Genomic DNA, 24,739 nt, shown 5'->3' on the forward strand with positions numbered 1-24,739 from the left:
CATACTATAACCCTGGTATCATACACATTCAGGTAGGAGCTATAACACAAGAACTACATTACTGTGAATTGGAGGGCACAGGGTCAGTTTGTGAGCTCACTGACGTCTGATCTAAGAGATACAGCTTGAATGGTTGCCAAATTTTAAGTGGGCGAGAGGCAGGGGGTTGCAACTGGGCATACAATTCTGCGTTGGTGTTACAATAAGTCTTACTATACAGCCAGCCCTAAACTGTGGGCAAGCGTTTGCTACCCGAATGAAATGGCAACCTCTCTTTTGACCAATAATTGCGCGAGAGCGCAAAACGCCAACAGTATTTGGGGAGACCTCCAACATATCCCATTATGGTCATGAAGGGAGAGAGGGGACGGTCCAACTTTGAGGAGAGCGTCTCAAAAGCTTTACCACAGAACAGGGCCACCCTGGTACAGGTCCATGCCATATGAGCAAAGTCTGCCATGGGGGTCTTCCAGCGAGGACAGACGTGTGGTCTGGAGGTAGATAGAGCTGGTATGACGAGTGGCTGGATCGCTACACCAACTTATCAGAGGAAGGAATCAACAGCTACCCTTCTAGGCCTTACCTGTACAATGGACTAAAAAAAGAGGGCGGCAGACAAATGCGGGGTCCCGCTGGAGGAGGATCTTGCTTCTCGCAGAAGGAAAACCTATACTAGTCCATGCTCCCTAGCATTATGGACCAGGGCAAAGTAGTCTTAAAAGAACCTGCCACAGCTAGGGCAATTAGTAGAGAAGAAATATAAACGTTCTGCCTAAGATCCCAGTACATCAAGGGAAATGTATTGGCAGATTTGATCATAGTGGCCAGAGCCAGAAAAATGAACAACCCCCACCCACCACAAGAGTATGGATCTGGTGGGTAGGACTATGAAAAGGAGCAAAAGCAGTCATCCAGGAGGGCAAGAACATTGCCAACTCCTACCTCATATCCGCTCTGGCAACAGCAGATCCCGCAAGCAGACACCTGTTCATGGGCACCACACTGAGGCAGCACGCATGGCTCAACATTCCCGAATTCAAGGCTGAGGTACAATCCTCTGTGATAAACAAGCCGTTTACAGGGGTGGCTCTCTTGTGGACCGTCGTGGAAGAGGCGCTCTCTTGGCAAGTAGCCCATTTTGACATTGTCACCCCCATTTTTTGCCTGGTAACTGATGTGATTTCGATTGGACTTGTACTGGGGTCCTGCTAGCCAGGTCCTTAGTGCCTTAGCTTTTCCCAAAACTGTAAAGTTGTTTCCCCTAATTGGCAAAACCTTTAGCACCCAAGTCCATAGAAAATGGTACCCCAGGTACTCAAGGCCTGAGGTACTAAAGAGGGTCCCTAAGGGCAGCAGTATGAATTTTGCCTCCCTTAGGGACCCCTCACCAAGCACATGCAGGACTGCTATACCAGGTATTTTTAGGGAAAGGACAATGGTACTTGGGACCTAGTTAGTAGGAACCCAGTCAAAGGTGCATCAAATACCAGGGACAAAGTGTGGGGGGTGGTACTGCATCAAGAACCCTGCTTCCTACACACCCTATTTTATACTATACCTTACGCTTTAAACTCTACGTACAGCGTTCCTTATTTTGTATTGTATCCTATTGTTTTATACCTTGCTCCCAGAATCTTATGCAACAGGTGTTTTAATGTACTGTAACCCTCTTCGACTCTCTCGTTGTACAGTGCTCTGATACCATGATGGGCATGTTCGATCTTTATAGAACACAATAAATAAAATAAACTTCACTATACTGCGAAAGAGAGAAAGCATGCATGGAGGTGGAGATAAGTCACCTAGAGGAAAAATATGTGAGTAAGCAGAACGTGTTGCTTATACTTTAACATGCTTTGCTGCTGAATTTGAATGTTAAAGGTTTTTTTCTCTCAAATTGCTGTCCACCTCTTTACACTGATGACCACTTAAGTGAAGATGTGAACTCTTCACATCAGTGGGCTGTAGCTGGTCGGTCATAGAGAGGTTTTGACTTTCCTCCAGTAAGATGCTTCAAATAGGAAGTAGTCCACATCTAGTAACCCTTCCTCCATTTCTCCTAATATACCTTAAACTTAATGTCATTTAGTATTTTAGTAGAAGAGCCAGGAATATGGTAGATTGCAATTGTATTCACCTTTGTGGAATTCTATCTATGGCTTATGTCTATAGATGAGGTTGAGAAACTATGTTCATGCAACAAGTCTGCTTTAAGTCCAGACAAATTAAAAGTTACTGCCATGAAGGGGACAGTACGTATTCTACTTTGGTGGGACCAGTTGTGAAGTCGGAACCTACCAAAGTGCAAGTTTTTATATTTCAGACAGGCCTCCAATGATAGCAGACAGATGTGGACTGGTTCCATCGGGTCAAAGTGATTTATGAATTTTCTGCAGACTTACTCAACTATGTTCCCTTGTTTGCTGGTTGATACTCATCGGAACAAAAGAAAATGGGGTTTGGGGGCGAATTGGGCACATTTGTGGTGGGTGCCTATTCAGTTTTGGGCAGGTTTATAATGTATAGCCACACATAGTAATGGTCAGCGCATGGTATTACATGGTAAGTTTCCTACAACCATCTAGAAGGAACTTGAAATGAAATCCTTGCCATACTTTGTAAAAAAAATTCTTTGAGTTTTAAGGAATTTGTGCCATTTATTATGTTTCATAAGAATGTTTGGTTAAAAATAATAATCTTTTCATATAGAGGGTTCTAACCACTTGATTTCTCTTGTATTTTTTAGGTGTTTCTCAAGAGACTGGGATGTGACAGAATATGGTGTGTGTGAATTGATTGACATTGTAACTGAAATTCCAGATTCTACTATCTGTGTTTCCCAGCAAGACTCTGAAATGGTGATTTCAATCCCCAAAAGAGGTGTGTAGTTCTATACATTGCCTTCATATGGAGAGGATATTTATTTCAGGATTATTTGGGCGTGTGAATGTGCTTTTTTGAAACGCTGCAGCGATGTTCTTGGTTTCTTTTTTTCAGTTTTTTTTTGCTATATATTTTTTTTACTCTTTAAGGTGCTCTGGTAATTCCCATGTTGCAGCCCACATATGAAAGATCATTAGTAACTAACAGCGATATAATGAAACAAGAATAATGCAAACCTAAAACATATGTCCTTGCTTCTCTTCCTGTGTAGTCTTCGGTTTTCTTTTGTGTTTTTTTTCCCTCTAGGCACGGCCCAAAGTTAAAGTCTAGATAGGACGGGAACTCAGTAGGGGTGCTATCTTCTGGAATTTCCAGATAGAGCAGGGGTTTCCCATGGGATGGGGGAGGCTTAGGGGGGCACGGGGGTGTGGTAGGGGAAAAATGTTCTTTAAAAAGTCCTCATCTTTTGCTCTGTTTTAGTTTTTCGGTTTTGGAGAGTTATAAGTCTAAAGGTAAACATCAATATTAACTCTAGGGGTTCTTCTGCCTTATTTATCAGGTATTGGGTGGAGGGGAGGTTGTTCCCATGGAGAAGTTAAAAGTCCTTTCCTGGAATATAAATGGCCTGCGTACTAGCCCAAGAAAGTGGAAGATATTACAATACCGGCGTGATTCAGAGATCCTCTCTGTTGTTAAAAAGAATAGGTGGGTAGACTTCTGTGTGTCCACCACACAATCTTTAAATTCTAGACGAGTGGCGATTATTTTTAAAAAATCCTTAAAAGCAAGGTTAGTTGATAAACTGGCAGATCCTGGGGGCAGATGGCTCATTGTTTCGGTAGTTGTAGCGGGGGCTCCATTCACTATAGTGGGTTACTATGGGCCCAATCATGATGAGCTAACAGCAGAGTACAAAGTTCCCCAGGGGGCGTTAAACCGTGTGGAGCAAGGAGTTGGTATTGTGAATACCGTGGCTGCGAAGAAAGGGTTCCCTAGTCGGAACTTAGAGAGCCTCACACACCCAAAGTAATAAGCGTGAAACACACCCTTACTAGAGGGTGTCCGGTGTCTTCATCGGCTCACTGCCCCTCGTCAGACCGGCGCTGCAATATCTGACGGAGTCCCCGAAGGTACTCTTTTGACGGGGTTCTTTTAGTTCCTTGCCGATGGTGGATGTGGGTGAGGATGAAAGAAGGTGTAGTCAGTGCAGTGGTGAGTGAAGACGATAAAAAAGGTAATCAGTCCACTTGCAACTTTAATAACGTGGCTGATTCCTTAGTTAAAAGGGGTGGGAGGGGAGTTTAGAGACCGTAAAGGTGTACAGAACAATAACTCTACCCCCTAGTGTGGTCAACATGTTTCTCGCCGAAAGGCAATTCGTCAGGACCTAAAATAAAGTACTACACAAAAAAAGTGGACTCAATGCTCAATCTATATAAAGAAAGCAAATACAACCTCGCTGGGTCGGAGGACAAGAGGGCCAAGGGGTCCTGCTCTATTTAGGCGACCTAGAGGTAGGGGAACAAAATATAAAAACAAAGAGAACAGCTCAAGTCAAATGCAATATAGTGATTCAATGTTCAAATCGTGCAGCGTGACTCTTGTGACACAGGCTCCACACTGTGAGAAGTGAAGGGGGGTGGTGTGGAAAGGGAGCATACACCACCCAGATATCACAATTGGGGAATTTTCATTGTGTGTTTTTAAAAACAAACTGTGGTATATAACCGAAGCTTTCAGGATAACAACCCGCCCCTCTGGAAACAACAGTAGGCGTGCAGCATTGGTCAAGTTCTTACCCTAAGGGGATTAAGAATGGGCCCCGCAGCAAGCTCCCGTGAGGCCAGCGTAATAAGGATTGGATACACCTATTGGATGTAAAAATAGGTAGCTGGTAACTGAGACAGGTAAGGTTGAAGTGTAAAGTGGATGTGAATGGTGGTACACTTAGTATTGGCAATAGCGGCCCCAGATAGCGCGTAAGACACTCTCCCTGCAGCAATTCATAATCGGGTGAGGGAGAGAGAGAATAGAGAGAATGGCTGGGCGGGATAGTCCCCATTGGCTGTGGCTCCCTGGGTAGCAGTACTAATCAATTGATGTTAGGCAAGTAAAATAAACACTACTCCTATCCATTTTCGCAGGGGACAGTGAGGCAGGTGAAGTGCAGCCCTCAGCCCCTTCAGCAATCGATCAGGCGAGATGGGGGCGGGTGCATGGTCGAGTGGGCCACAGTATGATGCTCTAACATATTGTGCTAAGAGATACGCTCCGGGGGACTCCCGGGAGGCTTATGTACAACAACAGCCTACCCATGTTTCTATATAGATGGAGACCCGGCGAACTGGGGGCGGGTCAGATGAGTGGTCAGGCGGGGCAGACTAGGTTAACTACACTCTGCATAGTGGGCCTCCGGTAAGGCTTCCAATCAGCCAGGTGATCTATAGCGGGCCCAGGCGGTGGTCTAGCAACTCGGCCCGATATTGTCCCGTCAACCACGCTCCATGATGACGCTGGGGCTTTAACGGTCTCGAGTTGAGCTTACCTTTGTGTAGACACTGGAACGGCGGAACACCTACCCCTCACGCTCGCGGCACCTGGTCAGGGTGCGGAGCTGCTGGTGGAGGTTTCTACCGGTGTCCGCCGTTTTTTTTTTTTTTGTGGGTACCGTGTTTTCCCATCTGCTCTCTTATCCCGAGCCAACTATATTAGCCAGGGACTTTATTATAGTCTTAGACCCAAAACTCGATAAATCCCTGACTAATAGATCGATAACCCCCTGTAAAACTAGGGCCTTTTTACTTGACAAAATGAAGGAATTCGTCTATGTTGGCATATGGAGATTAAGATCTGGGCTTCAACAAGGAGTCTCGTTTCGCAATTATAAATACCACCACCAGTCAAGAATAGATTACATCTTGATCAGCCAGCAATTAGTTAAGACGGTGCAAAATATCTCTCACCTTCCTTTCCATCTATCTGATCATGCGGCTATCGGTTTAGAATTGGGTGGGCTGTTAAAAAAAAAAAATAAACCCGCCTAAAACTTGGTCGTTCGATCGTTCATTACTCGCTGCTCCCGATGATACCACCTTTTTAAAAACCGAAGCACAAAACTATTACAATAATATCGGGTCCGCTTCCCCAGGTTGCGTATGGGATGCATTCAAGGCCTTTTTGCGAGGCCTAATAACAAACAAGGCCTCATATAAAAATAAGATCTACAGAGAAACGGTTACCTCCTTGGAAGCCGATTTAGCTAAGGTGCAAGAGAATATTTCGCTACATCCGGCCGCTTCCCCGGAAATCTTGAGAGGTTGGCAAGATAAGTTACTTGCCTTAAAAGGGGAACTGGGTTCAATCTTGAATGCGCAAGTCCTTCAGAGATGGGAGGCCAGTAAGCTAGCCCATTTTCAATATGGAGGAGGAGCTGGGAAGCTCCTGGCCTGGAAAGTTAAAACTGATCGAGTTAGAAACAACATAGATCATATTAAGGTAGACGATGTGACGCATTCGGCTGATGGTGACATCAGAAATACCTTTTGTGACTTTTTTAAGAACATCTATCACGAGGACAAAAACATTGAGGCGAGGCAAGTTGATAATTGGTTGAATGGGGTATCCCTCTCCTCCCTCTCGTCTGAACAGAGGACCGCCTTAGATAGATCTATCTCTCAGGAAGAGATTAGTTGTGCCATCTCTGACAGCAAGAAGGGTAAGGCAGCGGGTCCCGATGGCCTACCTTCTGAGGTCTACCTGGCCTTGTTGTCAATAATAGTCCCTTTTTTAACCTTGCTGTTTAACCAGATTTTTCAGGCAGGGTTGTCCCCAGACCCCCCCCACCCCCCCCCCCCCCCTAATTTGTGGAATGATGCTTCTATCACTTTGATCTTGAAGCCAGGTAAATCAGCCACAAGTTGCGGTTCATATAGACCGATCTCCATCCTAAACGCGGGCTACAAGCTTTTTACGTCTGTTCTTGCCAGTAAATTGGGGGCAGTGGCACCTTGTATCCTTCATCAGGACCAGCGTGGCTTTGTGATGGGTCGCCAACTTTTTTAATTAACCTATTATCTGGTGGGGGCTATCGATATGGCGACTGAGGACTCTCTTCCCCTTGCTGTCATCACGTTGGATGCTACCAAGGCCTTCGACAGGGTGAATTGGACATTCCTGTCGGAGGTCTTGGGCAAACTCAACATTGGGGAGGGGTTTTGTAGAGCGGTGAGTCTACTCTATCAGAAGCCCACAGCCTCTTTACTGGTCAATGGTGAACTGTCAGACCCATTCAGCATCACTCTGGGAACCCGGCAGGGCTGCCCCCTCTCCCCTCTCCTATTTGATCTATACATAGAACCATTCGCCCAACGGCTGAGGGACAACTGTAACATCAAGTCTTTTATCTATAGTGGATGGGAGAGGACAGTAGCCCTGTACTCGGATGACATTCTCATCTTTTCTTCAGATCTGCGCACTACTCTCCCCTCTGTAATTGCTCTGGCTCATGATTATGGTGAGATATCCAGATACCAAATCAATGCGTCTAAAATGGATATGATGCAGTGGAATGATACTGAGCTAGTGGCGGGGGCCCAGTGGAGTCATTCTATGCGCTATCTTGGTCTCACCATGGTCAAAGACATAGATAAAATAGCAATGTTGAATTTTTCTATGGTGGCGAGAGATTGTAGAAAACTTATGAGGTCTTGGTCCTCGCTTCCCCTTTCTATTCTGGGTAGAGTCAATCTTGTTAAAATGTCTATTTTGCCCAAAATCTCCTTTTTGTTTAATACTGTCCTATTGTATTTTGAGCCCTCTATTATAGCAAAACTTCAAAGCGACATTAGCTTTTATTTGGAATGATCACATACCTCGGATAGCCTGGAAAAAGATCAGGCGCAGGAGAGAAAAGGGGGGGGTTCTTGCAGCTCCCGACCTACAACTATATGCGTGGGCTTTTCAATTCTCCCACGCTAGGATTCTGCTTAAGATGCCTACGAACTTGGGAATAGGCAGCATGTTTGCCGCACTACTTAGAGGAGAGGGAGTAGGCCAGTAGGGTTTTTGGTTTTAATTTGGGGACCCTAAGTTTTTTAAAAAGGTGAAGCTGAAGATATTATTGGGTTTTCTAAAAACGTGGGTTAAGCTAAGAGGTGCCATAAAGGTGGGCTATTTTGCAGGCAGGTCTCCACTGTGGCATTCCCCGGGATGTCTGCGTGGGGCCCTTCTGCCTGTTTGCTGCTCGACGCGTTGTCTGGTCACTTGCCGGCTGGCTAGTGACCTCCTAGACGACGAACCTTGAAATCCAATCTGCTGGTCTGGTTGCTCCAGACTGGCCCTTGCTTCCCTGCGAAGGAGAAGCACCCCGGACCCTCCTGGTCCACTCCAGACGCCGTTTCCACTCACCGCGTGGGTTGCCTTTGCCAAGGCCTGTTGACTCCAAATCCGGATCCGACACCGCCGACAGCGAGAGCCTGCGTGCGACAGCTCGTGCCTCCATCCTGGTCGTCGAAGACACCACCTGGTCCACGTGGCTGCAGAGACAAGCGTCCACTCTTCACCTGATCGCGACGACGACATCTGGTTCCACTCCTGGTTCCTCTCCAGTCACTGGATAGTGACTTTGAACATTGTCCCCTCTGCTTTAAGGTTCTCCTCTTCACTGATCCACCCTTGTATCACACCGGGCATCTTCCTCCTGGTCGCCTGCAGCATCTTTTCTTCCAGGCTCCATAGACTTCAACGCCGGAACCCGACACGACTTCGCACCTATGCACCCTTAGCCTGTGGGGGAGGTAACGAGCATTTCGGTGCTCCAGGGTAGATTGACTATCCTAGTGTCCAGTTCCACAGTCGTTTTAGTCCTAACTAGTCAGGATTGTCCGTACTCACCTTTTTCTTGAACTGTACTGTCCATAGACGTTGTTACGCATCTTGCGTGTGAGTTCACACTCTGCACACGCGTTCCGTGGTCCTCCTATTACTTACCTAAAGTTAGGATAGTGTAGTCCCAGCGATCCTACAGCCTCTGGACAGCTCCATTCCTTTTGTCGACTTTCACATTCCACTTGCTTAGTATATGGTTTGTCGTGCCCCTAGGGCACCATTGTAATTTGTGCAACTTAAACGTATTTTTCCTAAGAGATTGTCATGTGCTTAGCTTTCTGATGTCACAAAGAGTTCAGAGGTGTATGTTAATAAATATATTGTTTATTTTCATAACAACCTGTGTGGTGTCCTTTCACTTGGTATTCGAGGGGTTATATGTGGTAAAACAGCTGGCTTCACATGCCAAAAGAGTTAAGCCTAAGACTGCTTTGTCCATGCTACCATTAGGATAGCTGGTCTATAAGGATTACTTAACAACCAATCACCATAAGGGTTGTTTGGACTGATACAAGGTGATCACTAGAACTAGTGAGCATCATATATCGGGCCAATTTCTCACACACCACAGCAACATGCGATTGCTCCTTCAAGAAATCTCCTCTGTTGAAAAAAGGAGCAATAGAGCGAGTACCATTGGCTCACAGAGGGAAGGGATTTTACTCCCGCTTCTTCCTGATCCAAAAGATGGAGAAGAAATGGAGGCCCATATTAGATCTCAAGGCACTCAATGCATTTTTGAAGAGTCAATAGTTTCGCATGGTAACGATCCAGGAGATCTTGGGGCTCTTGGAGGAGGGGGATTTCATGACGTCGTTAGATCTACAAGACGCATACTTTCACATCCCTATCCACAAACGGCACAGGAAATTCCTCAGATTTGCAGTGGCAGGTCAACACTACCAATTCTGTGTCCTAACGTTTGGCCTCAAGTCTGCGCCCAGGATTTTCACCAAATGCCTCTCCCCGGTTGCAGCTTTCCTCAGGCAGCATGGACACCAAGTCTTCCCATATTTGGACGACTGGCTGGTAAAGGCACCATCTCTAACAGACGCAACTGCATCCTCCAACGCCTGTCTGAATCTCTTCAGACATCTGGGTTTGAAACTCAACCACGAGAAATCCACTTTGCAGCCCTCCTGGGTCATTACCTTTCTCGGGGCGACGTTGGATATTGTAAATGCAAAGGCATTCCCATCTCAGGAGAGGAAACACAAGCTCGTCTCTCTGGCCGCGTCAGTGGCCACAAAGAAGACTTTACCAGTCCGTACATTCAAATCACTCTTAGGGATGATGTCCTCGTGCATCCTGCTTATACCGCCTCAGGATGCGTCCGCTGCAAGAGGCTCTGTCCAGACAGTGGACTCAATGCTCGGGATCCTTCGAGGACCGCATTGCGATCACACAGCAAATAACTAAGGCACTGCAGTGGTGGAGGTCGCTCAAGAACCTTTCACAAGGGTTGCCGTTTCTGCTCCCTGCAGCTCCGCACGTAATAACAACGGATGCTTCTCTGGAGGGTTGGGGAGCAGTCCTTCAGGAATTACAGATCAGTGGCAAGTGGACAAACCATGAAAAACAGCTTCATATCAACCTCCTGGAGCTGAGAGCGGTTTTCCTAGCCCTGCAGGCTTTCATACCACGGATTAAGAACTCCCCAGTGCTAGTCAGGACCGACAACACCACGACGATGCACTACTTGAACAAACCGGGAGGGATGCGCTCGCTCACACTATCTCACGAATCGCAGAAGATCTGGAATTGGCTTGTTCTCCACAACATCTCATTAAAATCGGAGTATGTCCCAGGCAAGGACAATGGTTAAGAACAAAGTGGTTCTGTTGGGCAACAAACAATTGCTTTAAAATTGGCTGTGTAAGCTCAGTACACACTGAATTTAATAAACCTCTCTGAAAACAACTGAAGTTCAAGTTTTTTTATCTCAGTAAAAAGTAAAAACAATCACGATACACAGGAATTCCTTCATTCCATGGTGACACAAGTTTCAATACGTGAGACTGTTACAGAAACATGTGATAAACGTGACTGTTGCTGTTGCAGTGCATTGAATTCAGTGACAAATGTATACAATTTATACAAGGGAATTGTTAAAAAGGCCAGAGTGTTGAGTTAATACTCCAAGGAGACAAGAGGTGGCTTTGCAGGTGCCTGGAGTTATCTTGGCCAACATTGAGCATCGATGTTTCAACCCTAAGGCGCCCCAGTTGGTGGTTGCGGCGGGTCTTTATAAAGACAGGGGAGGGATTGAGAATAGATCAAACAGGTGGGAATTATCACAGCCTGAAGGGCAGCCAAATGGTCAACCCCTGTGAAGGGAATGTGGCAGATCAATAGGCACGCAGTCCGTACGGTCGCAATCACTGCCAAGTCAAGGCAAGGACAATGTCATAGCAGATGCACTGAGCACGCCGAGGTCTCTATCCCACGAATGGGAACTCGACATGGAAATGGTAGCTTACATCTTTTCGGTGTGGGGAACACCGCAGATCGACCTGTTTGCGACCAGGGAGAACGCCAAATGCCAAAACTACGCAAGTTTGAACTGTTGTGTTCTGAGCACTCCTTTTTTATATTTACAAACTTTAGTTAAATTAAACCTAATCTATTGATCTGTGTGCTGCAACTAATAGAGTATACCCAAATACCCTAAGAATGAACATGAAAATGTGGCTGGTCAACACACTGTTGACACAGGCTTAGCTGCGCACAACTTAAATAAAATTTATCGATCAATTGATGAATAAGTAGTTGTGTATAGAAAGTACAAAACAAAGTTTGATCGATAAATTTTATTTAAGTTGTGCGCAGCTAAGCCTGTGTCAACAGTGTGTTGACCAGCCACATTTTCATGATAAAACTACGCAAGTTGGCATCCCCAGTCAAGGTCCCTCAGAAATGCATTTTCCATCGCATGGCGCAATGTATTTGCGTACTCATTTCCGCCATTTCCAATGATCCCCAGGGTCCTCAGGAAAATGAAGGCGGAGCCTTGCATTCTGATTGCCCCATTCTGGCTGAGACAGCACTGGTTCACGGACCTTCATCGCCTCTCACTGCAACCGCCAATCCGCCTACTTCAACATCCATCTCTGCTCACAATTAGCAAAAAGCAGGTTCAACATCCGGATCTGAAATCTCTCAGGTTATCGGCTTGGCTCCTGAGTACCGAGAGTTCAGTAAACTGAGCATTCCGCTAGTGTCCTAGCCAAGGCAAGAGCGGACAGTACTAACAAGACCTATTCCCTGAAGTGGAAACGTTTTTGTGTATGGTGTGCGGACAACGGTCTACGTCCCTTCCGCACCTCTCCGGAACAAATATTACTATCTGCTACATCTAGCGCAGTCGGGCTTGGCCCATGCATCCATTAGAGTGCATCTGGCTGCAATTTCAAGATTTAAAAGAACATTGAAAGGACCCTCCCTCTGGTCCAAAGACTGATAAAACAGTTCCTCAAGGGACTTTACAGATCCTTTCCTCGGCCTCGAATAATTCCTTCAACATGGCATCTCAATGTGGTTCTTAACCAATTGATGAAACACCCTTTTGAACCCATCCATAGGGCGGATATCAAATATCTTTCATGGAAGGCAGCCCTTCTACTTGCACTTACATCACCAAGGAGGGTCAGTGAATTGCAGACTCTTTCCATACAAGACCCTTTCATGCAGTTTAAGGGTGACCGAGTGGTTCTCCTAACGAATCCTCAGTTAATTCCTAAAGTCCCGTCGGACTTCCACTTAAATGAGCCAGTGATCCTCAGGTCTTTTTCCCCAAATCCCAGCACTGCAGCCGAAAGATCTCTGCACTCATTGGACCTTAGGAGGTGTCTGAAGTTTTATATTGACAAAAGTAACAATTTCAGGAAATCAACTCAGCTATTCATAGCATTCAGTAGACCTCGGAAGGGTGTGCCACTTTCAAAACAAAGTATTTTATGATGGATATCTTCGGCAATTGCCTTTTGTCATGACAGAGCTGGACGGCCATTGCCAGCAAAAGTCAGAGCTCACTCTACAAGAGCTGTGTCAACTTCTGCGGCACTTTTTGCAGGGGTGCCAGTTCTGGATATCTGCAGAGCGGCAACTTCGAAGTCGCCGCATACCTTCACCAGGTACTACTGCCTGGATACAGAGCTGATGAAGGATGCAGCTGTGGGACAAGCAGTGTTACGCCATCTGTTTCAGTAAGGTGAGCCTTCCTCTATCCCTCCATCCTTTGCTGGTATGCACATTTTATTATAATGTTTCTGGTTAATGGGTATTGATTATCCATAGTTGCATGATATGTATTATTGGATAACTTGTATATGTTATTCCACCAGAAATGTGCACAATGTATTGCTTGCTACTCTGATTCAGGCATGTGAATCTATGAAACACACCCCTAATACTGGATAAGAAATGCGTTACTTACCTGTAACTGCAGGTTCGAGGCATGTGGGCTGCTGAATTCATATCTGTGCATAGATCGCCGCCTAGTGTTGGGTCCGGATGATTGCACATTGTTGTCCTGGAAGAGTCTTCGAAGTATCACGAGATAGGTGGCTCCTCCTCTGGACTACAGTGCGCATGGGCATCCCCTCCATCCTCAGATTGTTTTTTTCCGCCATTGGGTTCGGATGTTACTATCTTAGCTCAAGTTAGGAAAACTTTCTACAAAGCCTAAAGGCTTTCGACAACGTCGGTATAGTTTCGTTCGGTACCGATAACTTTGCTTCGGAAGGACATCGAGGAATCTGCGGTTTTCTTTCCATACTCGAACCGATCTTCGACCTACGATGGAAAGAAGCCCATTCAAACGGTGTCCACTTTGCAATGCAAAATACCCGCACATCGATGTCCATCCGGTGTGCAACAAGTGCCTGTCCCCGGATCACGACGAGGCCAACTGTATGGCCTGTGCCCGGTTGAGGTCGAAGAAAACTCTTCGGATTCGTCGTGCGGCTCGATTGGAGTCGCAGAAATCAGCGCCTAAGCCAGTAAACATCTTCGGGACCGAAGACGAGGAGGTCGTTGATCTAGAGGATCAAGGTGAACACTCGGACCCTGTTTCGAGCCATGACTCAGAGTATGACGCCGAAGATGAGGAACAATTAGAAGAGGAAGGAAACATCGTCAATGAGGTAGGAGACAATGCAGAGGCCCTTGGGGCCGTAGAAGATAGCTCAGGCGAGGAGCTAGGCCTCACCGTCGATATGGGAGTCCGAGATAAAACACTCTATAAGGCTCAGGTCGAGGGATCGCCACAAGGCCTTACCCGAGATCTACAGACTCGTCCTATAGCCCCGCATAAAGGCCCGGCTACGGACACATATAAAGAGCCATCGGTATCAAAAATGCCATCGGTCGATCCAAAGAAATCTAAACCGAAAGCTTCACTGCCAAAACCAAAACCGAAAGTGCAGCTAACTCTGGTCGGTTCCAAGGCCTCAAACCCCTCGGAGCCGAAGAAACAAAAAAAGGACGTCGATACCGATAAATTCAGAAAGGTCATCGAGCCGAAGATTGGGGCGCCAAAGACCAAAGTCAAGGCTGTCGAACCAGCGAAGTTGGCGCCGAAAGAGGGGGTCGATCCTCGGTCGACATCTGCGGCTAAAACAAAGACCGGCTCCAAGGACCCTGTCGAGTCGACGCAGGCGACCCCATTCGTGTCCAAAGAGGTGTCGGAATCACTCCAACGCATCAGGGACAAGGCTACAACGGTCGGACCGAAAAAGGCCCCAACCCCAAAGTTGGTCGGAACAGTTCCAACCACTCCGATACCAATCAAATTCGGGTTGCCACCGATGGTGCGACCGAAGATGTTCGAATCAAAAAAGGGTATCGGAGCCAATAAAGGAGTGTCGATGGGACTACAGGCGAGCCTGAAAAACAAGATCCAAGGCAGTTCATCGACTCGGACACTGGTAGATTGTCCTTGTATAAAAGGAAAATAATACCTGAAACGCCCATGGAGTCATATAGGATTCCACTAAAGAAGAAAAGGGATTCAACCACATCGCCAGCTCTTGTGGAACCTCGGCAATCCCATGGACAAGAACCTCACTCTTTTTCACCCACATACTCAGATGTGGATGCAGGGGATGACGAAGACTAGGATGACACTTATCATGTGGACACTGATCCCGATGATCAAACCCAACCATGGGCGGACCCTGCTGACCCAAAAGATCCGCAAAATGCCCCTGACACTCATGCATACAATGTAAAAACATCTCCTACTGAGGACACTACTGCCTTTAACGCCCTTATTGAAAGAGCGGCAGGTAACCATGATGTACAACTACATGCTGACCCGGTTGAAGAAGATTTTTTTGTTCGACACCTTTTCCACTTTGGAAAGAACCGTCAAAACTCTGCCCATGCTCAAAGAGGTCCTCAAGCATGCTGGTGACATTTTTAAAGAAAACACAAGGGCAAGGGTATTAAACCCTAGAATTGAAAAAAAATATAGACCGGCACCTGTGGACCCTACTTACATAAAAGGACAGTTGCCATTGGACTCATTAGTTGTTTCTAATGCACGAAAGAGGGCGAACTCCCAAACTACAGGTGACGCTCTCCCTCCTGACAAAGAGTCAAAAGTACTGGAAACTTCAGGAAAGAGAGTGGCAGGGCAGGCAGCTAACATCTGGCGCATTGCCAACACTCAGGCACTCTTAGCCAGATATGACAGGTCCCATTATGATACCCTTGAGACACTGTTGCAACACCTACCAGATCAGTACAAGGAGGGAGCAGAGCTACTAATCCAGCAAGGCAAGCTTATCACTAATGTTGGACTTGGCCCTTAAGGCAGGTTCACCCCTAACCTTTTTGCTTTAGATCTGTGATCTGTATGGATGATTTTCTGGTCTGTGCGCACTTTTTCCCTGTGTCCCAGAGTAAAGTGCGTGCATGTAGTTAGGCTGGCCTGCTCTCCCATAGGAATGCATGGGGAATGTCTGTGTCCCTAGTAGTTCCTGATGCGTGGGGAGTGCATGCTCGAATTTGGTATGTCCGAGCTCGTGAGAATGAATGCTTCGCAATGGTGTATGTGGCATGTGTGTGTCATGTGTAGAAATGCCACTTCTAGGACTTGGCATATTAATGTAAAATATGCCTGCCGTGTGATTGGCTGGAGCTGGCTGGTGAGCCTGGCTCCAGGAAGGCTGGATGGGTCTGCCCGGTGGTGAGTGTGAGATTAGCATGTTGATGGCTTGGGAGGAGTGCACCTGGTCCCCGATGGGCCTGGACTTTCCCCACACAATGCTGGCTCCACCCCCTGTAGTGCGACTGATGACCCTAGCCCTGCCAGTGAATAGAGAGGGTGGTTGAGGTAAACAGAGTACTTCAAAACCAGCTGCGACTGGTTTTCCCCCACCCTGCACCCACAGACAAAGGGAATTTACTGTATAAGAAGGGGCTGTGTCCCCATACAATTTGTCCTTGGTTCCGTTTTGGATCCTTGCCAGAGGGGGTTGCTGCTGCTGCTGGGGCCAGGAGGACCGCCACTTGGATTGTCTCCCTCCCTGGAGACTCAGTGTGCTGGCTCTGGCCCTGCCTTGCCCCTCGGCCTGCCTCCAGACCTTGCTGGAGCTTTGCTGTGCCTGGAAGCGCTCTTATTTTGACTTGTAGCGCTAGGAGCGCTTTATTTTCCTTCTAGCGCTGTGCGCGCTTCTCTTGGCGCTTGAGAGCGCTGTGCTTTGTCCCTGAGCGCTGGGGAGCGCTCGTTGTGCAGGCGGTGCCCACCCGGCATCTGCCCGTTTTATATTGCCGATTTTCGGCATAGCGAGTGCCTACCTCGCTTTATGTCTCAATTGAAAGCCGGTGCCCACCCGGCATTGCCCCGTTGTTATTTTATTATTTAAAGCCGGTGCTCACCCGGCATTGCCCCGAGATCACCGCCGCAGCCCAGGAGCACTAAAAACCGTTGCCGGGCCGCTGCCTGGTGCGACCCGGAAGTCCCACCTCCTGACCCCCAGGGCCGCGCTGCCATTGGCGGCCCCGGCGGAAGTCAGGCAGAGTGCACCGTGACAATGGCCAGGCGGGAGACTAAGGAAGCCGGCTGCCGCGTCCGCGAGGCTCCCCGAGGGAAGAGGAGCCCCGCGCTGCCCACCGAAGGTGAGCCAGCAGTGTCCCTGCCCTCACAGCTCCAGCAAGGACCCGGTGAGTGCGGGCGCGGGTCCTTTGGGATTCTTCGAGCGGCCCCAGTTGGCAGAGGGCCGCTCCAACGCTGCAGCATTTCTGTTTACGAGCCTTGAGAGGCTCTGGGGGCAAGTGGTGTTCTGAGCCCGGCGAGGCTCCAACGACGGCCGCATTTGTAGACGAGCCCCGAGGCTCGAGGGGGGCAGTTGTTTTACGAGCCCAGAGAGGCTCCTTGGCCACATTTATTCTTTGAGCCCACGAGGCTCCCGGCCACATCGATTCAGAGTCCTGAAGAGACTCTCTGGGGGCATATTCCTTGTTTAGAGCGCTGAAGCTCTAAATTGCCTATTTGCTTTGCGAGCCCCTGAGAGGCTCCTTGTCCACCTTTGTTCTTGAGCCCACGTGGCTCCAACGTGTGCCCAGCTATTATTCACAACTGTCCAGCACTTAGTGGACAGTTGCTCCGTTTAGGCTTTGTGTTCTGTGCTGCCAGCGCAGACCCCCTGACATTGAGACTCAGGGCATTCAGCCCCTTGCGAGGCCACTTGGCCTGAGGGACAATTTCTAGTGTTGTGCTACATGCACCCTACGCATTGTAAGTTACGTGCTAATGTGATTCTTGCGCAAATGTTCTAACCTGCACCTCTGAATGTGTTTAATGCCTCATGTGCGATTGTTGATGTCCCATTTTATGTTTAGGTTTCCTTCCCTTTGCTAAAAGTGACCTGCTTATGTGATGGTATTCCTTCCTTGGGTCCTGATGATAAGGTCCTAGTTCCCTGCATGATTTTCCTACAGTGCTTTAGGGTTGCGTAGGAGGTATTTACTCTTTACCAGTGATTACTGGTTGTGTGCTACATGTACTATTTTGGTGCTAATCATTATATGTTTATGTGCTAAGTGTATACCTACAAGTATTATTTCTGACAAGTGCCTACCCCTGACAGTGGTCCATGTGGCCCTGTCCTGTACATAATTCCCCTTGTAAATTCTGCCCGTGCCTCTGGCACATTGTAAAGTTTGTGTGTGTTTTCTAATGTGTTTTTTACTATAATACAAAGGCTATTTTTTATATAACCTTGGGTGGAGTTTCCTTTGTGATGGGCCTTGGGTGTTGTTGCTGGGGTGCGTGCGCAAATACTTAACTCATACCGCCTCCAAGTTTAGCCTTGCTGCTCGCACCACGTTACCTAGAGGGTGAGCAGGGGTTATCTTGGCGTGTAACTCCCTTGCCCTGACTTAGGAGTGGTGGTCTCTGACTGACTTTGGCGTGAGCCCTGGCCAGCCAGGGATCCCGTTTCTAACAACTAATGCTTCCATTAAGTGCGCGCTAGACGCAGCTGACACTGCAGCCAGGGCCATTAACACTAGCGTCATGCTAAGACAACATGCCTGGTTGAGAATCTCTGGATTCAAACCAGAAATACAAACTACTATCCTCAATCAGCCGGTTAACCCAGACTACTTATTTGGACCTGAGGTTGACACCACCCGTGAGAAGATTAAAAAGGACAACAAGACTGCAAAGTCTATGGGGGCTCTGCAGTCACAGCAGTTTCGGATTGGCTCCTTTCGTCGCTCCAATACTAGAGGACCTTCAAGAGGCCAAAACACACAGCAAACACAGTATAATAAAGGAGGTACACAGACCACCTACAATAAACAGAACAGGGGTGGATACCGTGGAAACAACATCAAAGGCAGAGGAAGAGGAAACAACAATTCCAGATCCTCTGCCAATAACAGTGACGCCCTGTCACTGCCCCGACCATATAACACCTGTCGGGGGGAGACTCCAACAGTTCCTGCCGGTCTGGACATACATCACCACAGATAGATGGGTAAGAGATATTGTCCAGTACGGGTACTGTCTAGAGCTGATATCCACTCCACCCAACATACCACCAAGACACCGTCCTATGTCCGTAGAGCACTTACACTTATTGCAGCAGGAGGTCGTCAGCATGCTGCAAAAAGGGGCCATAGAGCTCGTGCCTGTAGAAGACCAAGGCCCAGGGGTGTACTCTCTGTATTTCTTAATACCCAAAAAGGACGGGTCTCTAAGACCCATACTGGACCTCAGGCTTCTAAACATATGCTCACTTTACAGCAGGTTCTACCGTTTCTCAGTCAGGGAGACTTCCTCGCAACACTAGATCTAAAAGATGCGTATTTCCATATACCCATACACCCATCACACAGACAGTATCTCAGGTTCACTATTCAAAATCAACATTATCAGTTCAAAGTCCTCCCTTTCGGAGTAACGACGGCACCGAGGGTGTTCACAAAGTGCCTGGCGACAGTAGCAGCACACCTAAGGAGACCGCACATACATGTCTACCCTTATCTGGACGACTGGCTTATTCAAGCAAAGACGGCCCAGCAGTGTACAAGCCACATGTCCCACACCATTCATCTTCTTCACAGTCTGGGATTCTCGCGGAATTATCCAAAGTCACATCTTCAGCCCGCCCACGTGCGACAGTACCTGGGCGCGACAATAAACACTCTGGCAGCCAAAGCTCAGCCAAATTCAGTGAGGATAAACAGCATGCAATTGCTCATTCAGAAGTTCAGACTCCAACACTCACTTCCAGCAAGAGTGTTCATGCAGTTGATAGGCATGATGGCCTCCTTCATCTTCATAGTCCCGCACGCAAGACTACATATGCGCCCGCTTCAGGAGTGCTTAGCACGTCAGTGGAATCAGGCTCAAGGACAATGGAAAGACCTAGTGTTGGTGAGCGGTCGGGCATACAACTCTCTGCATTGGTGGAACCCACAAAACCTTTGCAAGGGCCGACCGTTCCAAGAGCCTGTACCACAAATAATACTGACAACGGACGCATCTCTCCAAGGATGGGGAGCTCATGTACTTCATTACATGGTGCAGAGACTATGGACAGCACAGCAAAAGAGGATGCACACCAACCTTCTGGAATTGATGGCAATCTTCATGGCAATGAAGGCTTTCAAAGTACACTTGTGCAACAAGGTCATGTTGATCCGGACGGACAGCATGACTGCCATGTACTACATCCAAAAGCAGGGAGGTACACACTCTCCACAGTTGTCTCATCTGGCTCAGAGCATGTGGAAGTGGGCCATTGAAAGGAACATCTTACTCATGGCAGAACACCTCCCGGGCAAAGACAACCAGATGGCGGATCTGCTCAGCAGGCACAGCCACCAGATGCACGAGTGGGAGATACACCCATCAGTACTCCAACCGTACTTCCAGCAGTGGGGTCACCCACAGATAGACCTGTTCGCCACAAGGGAAAGCGCAAAATGCCAAAGCTTCGCCAGCAAGTTCCCACATCCACAGTCACAGGGCAATGCGATATGGATGAACTGGTCAGGCAAATTTGCGTACGCTTTTCCCCGAGCACCTCTAATACCGCTAGTGTCACGCAAACTTAGGCAACACTCGATGACACTCATCCTGGTTGCTCCAATGTGGGCACGCCAACCATGGTACACCACGTTTCTAAAACTATCCGTGGTACCGCATCAAAGGCTGCACCTCACACCCAGGCTTTTGGCGCAGAGCCATGGCGACATTCAGCATCCAGATCAGCAACAGCTCAACCTGGCGATCTGGCTCCTGAAGTCTTAGAATTTGGCTACCTCAACTTGCCGCCAGAATGTATGAATATCATCAAGGAGGCAAGACGGCCCACAACCAGAGCATGCTATGCGGCTAAATGGAAAAGGTTTGTCATATATTGTAACAACAATGACAGTAACCCACTGGATGCATCTATTCAAAACATTATCTGTTATTTGTTGCACTTATACAAATGTAATCTGGCATACAGTTCCATTCGTATACATTTATCCGCAATAGCAGCTTATCTTCAAAACAGGCAGCACCTCTCACTATTCAGAGTGCCTGCCATTAAGGCTTTTCTGGAAGGACTCAAGAGTGATCCCTTCCAGACACACACCTTCACCAGTCTGGAACCTCAATATGGTCCTCACCAGACTGATGGGACCACCTTTTGAACCTCTACACTCTTGTGAGATTCAGTTTCTAACCTGGAAAGTGGCTTTCCTAGTAGCCATTACCTCACTACGAAGAGTTAGTGAACTCCAGGCACTAGCCATTCAAGAGCATTTCATACAAGTCCACGCAAATAGAGTTGTACTACGCACCAACCCTACATTCATGCCTAAGGTGATTTCGCAATTCCACATGAACCAAACCATAGAACTGCCAGTTTTCTTTCCTAATCCAGAAAATGTTGCAGAGAGATCCCTACACACATTAGATGTCAAAAGGGCTCTTATGTACTATATAGACAGGACAAAGGATTTCAGGAAAACAAAACAGCTTTTTGTTGACTTTTCTCTACAACACAAAGGCAACCCCATTTCCAAAGCAGGGATAGCCAGGTGGATCGTTAAGTGTATACAGATTTGCTATGCTAAGGCTAAGTGCACACTAACCATTCCACCAAGAGCACACTCCACACGTAAATTAGGAGCGTCCATGGCTTTCCTGGGGAATATTCCTTTAGAAGAGATATGTAAGGCAGCCACATGGTCCACCACACATACACTTACGAAACACTACTGCGTAGATGTACATTCTAAACAGCAGTCAGCTGTAGGACAGGCTGTTCTCAAAACTTTTTCAGACTGCTGCAGCTGGCACGGGCAGCCGCCGCTAACAGGAGTCACTGCTATGTAATCTATGCACAGATATGAATTCAGAAGCCCACATGCTTCGAACCGAATATGCTACTTACCAGTATGCATCTGTTCTTGGCATGCAGGGCTGCTGACATTCATATCGCCCACCCTCCTCCCCGGCGCCTGTAGCAGCTGTAGCATTCAGAATTACTATGTAGCATGGTCATCACTCCATCTCTGCCACAATGGGGAAAAACAATCTGAGGATGGAGGGGATGCCCATGCGCACTGTAGTCCAGAGGAGGAGCCACCTATCTCGTGATACTTCGAAGACTCTTCCAGGACAACAATGTGCAATCATCCGGACCCAACACTAGGCGGCGATCTATGCACAGATATGAATGTCATCAGCCCTACATGCCAAGAACAGATGCATACTGGTAAGTAGCATATTCGTTATCCAGTATTGGTGTCTTTCATAGATTCACATGCAACCCTCCCGCCTCCTCTGGAAGGACTCGCCTATCTCTCCTTAAGTGTTACGCCTATCTAGCTTGGTGCGTACGAAAATCTGAGAGACTGAGGCTCCTGACAGGAAGGTCCTAGAGGGAGGTGTTAGCTGATTGGTTCTCTTCAGGAGTTTGGTCCTTTTTACATAAGGACACAGATAGGCTACTAAGGTGGGGCCCTTAGGCCTACTTTTCTCTATATATGTCTATGGGACATTGCTTTTCTATTTACTGGAGACTCCCTGTGAGAAGTTGGCCTGATATATGATGCTCATTAGTTCTAGTGATCACCTAGTGGAGAAGTGTGGCTCACTGGTTAGAGGAGGCAGACCCGGACGCTGAGATCAGACCCGGGACCAGGGTTCAATTCCCGACACGGCAGGCTCCTGAGCCCAAAATGTCTACGGACTCAGTAATTCTCGCTTCGGTGCCTACTCGAATCACAGGTTCACACTCTGCAACTCTGGGCAACAGCTTGCTTAATCTGCACTACGGCCCCCGCGGCGGGATGCCTGGCTTTCACCTTGGGGCTATCTCACAGGGAAAAACCTGGACGGGTTCCCAATGCAAAGCGCTTTGAGACCTGGCGGTGATATTGCGCTATATAAAAACCTATCCATCCATCCACCTTGTATCAGTCCAAACAACCCTCATGGTGATTGGTTGCAAGTCAACTTTAAAGACCAGCTATCCTAATGGTAGCATGGACAAAGCAGTCTTAGGCTAAACTCTTTTGGCATGTGAAGCCAGCTGTTTTACCACATATAACCCCTTGAATACCAAATGAAAGGACACCACACAGGTAGTTATGAAAATAAACGATATATTTATTAACTAACAAACACCTCGGAACTCTTTATGAGATCAGAGGGCTAAGCACATGACAAGACTCTTAAGAAAAATACGTTTAAGTTGCACAGTTACAATGTTGCCCAAGGGGCAAAACAAACCATATACTAAGTGGAATGTGAAAGTCGATAGAAGGAAGGGAGCTGTCCAGAGGCTGTAGGATCGCTGGGACCACACTACCCTAACCCTAGGTAAGTAATCGGAGGCCCACGGGACGCGTGTGCAGAGTGTGAACTCACACGCGAGATGCCTAACAGTGTCTTTGGACAATACAGTTCAAGTAAAAGGTGAGTACGGACAATCCTGACTAGTTAGGACTAAAATGACTGTGGAACTGGACCCTAGGAGAGTCAATCTACCCTTGAGCACCAAAATGCTCTTGTTATCTCACCCACAGGCTGCGGGTGCATAGGTGCAAAGTCGTGTCGGGTTCCGGCGTTGAAGTCTATGGAGCCTGGAAGAAAAGATGCTGCAGGCGACCAGGAGGAAGATGTCCGATGTGATCCAATGGTAGATCAGTGAAGAGGAGAACCTGAAAGCAGAGGGGACAATGTTCAAAGTCACAAGCCAGTGACTGGAGTGGAACCAGGAGTGGAACCAGATGTCGTCGTCGCGATCAGGTGAAGAGTGGACGCTTGTCTCTGCAGCCATGTGGACCAAGTGGTGTCTTCGACGACCAGGATGGAGGCACGTGCTGTCCCAAGCAGGCTCTCGCTGTCGGTGGTGTCGGATCTGGATTTGGAGTCAACAGGCCTTGGCAAAGGCAACCCATGCGGTGAGTGGAAAAGGTGTCTGGAGTGGACCGGGAGGGTCCGGGGTACTTCTCCTTCGCCGGGAAGCAGGGGCCAGTCTGGAGCAACCAGACCAGCAGATTGGATTTCAAGGTTTGTCTTCTAGGAGGTCACTAGCCAGCCGGCAAGTGACCAGACAACGCGTCGAGCAGCAAACAGGCAGAAGGGCCCCACGCAGATCTAGTGGATGCTGGAGGGCTGGTCTTCGGTGCAGGAGCTGCTCGGTGTGAGAAGTTGGCCTGATATATGATGCTCACTAGTTCTAGTGATCACCTTGTATCAGTCCAAACAACCCTTATGGTGATTGGTTGTAAGTCAACCTTATAGACCAGCTATCCTAATGGTAGCATGGACAAAGCAGTCCTAGCCTAACTCTATTGGCATGTGAAGCCAGCTGTTTTACCACATATACCCCTTGAATACCAGATGAAAGGACACCACACAGGTAGTTATGAAAATAAACAAGTATTTATTAACTAACATACACCTCTGAACTCTGAGATCAGAGGGCTAAGCACATGACAAACTCTTAGGAAAAATACACTCAAGTTGCACGATTTACAATGGTGCCCTAGGGGCACGACAAACCATATACTAGAATCAATGGAATGCGAGGAAAGAAAGTACTGTAAGAAGATCCAGAGGCTGGAGGATCGCTGGGACTACGCTACTGACTAGGTAAGTAAGGAGCAGGAGGCCCACGGGACTCACGTGCAGAGTGGAAACTCTCACGCGCGATGCGTACCAACGTCTATGGATGCTACAGTTTAAAGAGTTACGGATTCCTGACGAACCCGGCTGGATGGAGGGAAAACAGTGGACCTGAACACTAGGATAGTGAACACTGACTTCAGCACCTAGAAGCTTTAGTTACCTAACCCAGAGGCTGCGGGTGCATAGGGCTGAAGTGGTGTCGGGTTTGCTGCGTTGATCCCGGTGAAGCCTGAAACAAGGAGTTGCTGGCAGGTGGCCAGATGGAGGAGTCTGGTGGTTCCAAGGATGGAACTAGGAAGAAGAAGTCCTGAAAGGGAA

At 47.8% G+C, this 24,739-nt stretch overlaps 1 protein-coding gene across 1 annotated transcript in view; it reads left to right on the forward strand.

The window, feature by feature from the left end:
• The window catches only part of MARF1 (meiosis regulator and mRNA stability factor 1), a 508,142-nt gene that overhangs the window by 354,352 nt on the left and 129,051 nt on the right, over positions 1–24,739 (forward strand). The window contains exon 19 of the mRNA XM_086949144.1: positions 2,747–2,880. Coding sequence (XP_086805270.1) covers positions 2,747–2,880 — 134 coding nt within the window. The remainder of the gene's footprint in view (positions 1–2,746; positions 2,881–24,739) is intronic.

The sequence above is a fragment of the Lissotriton vulgaris genome, unplaced genomic scaffold, assembly GCF_964263255.1.
Source record: "Lissotriton vulgaris unplaced genomic scaffold, aLisVul1.2 SCAFFOLD_694, whole genome shotgun sequence".
Taxonomy (NCBI): Eukaryota; Metazoa; Chordata; class Amphibia; order Caudata; family Salamandridae; genus Lissotriton; species Lissotriton vulgaris.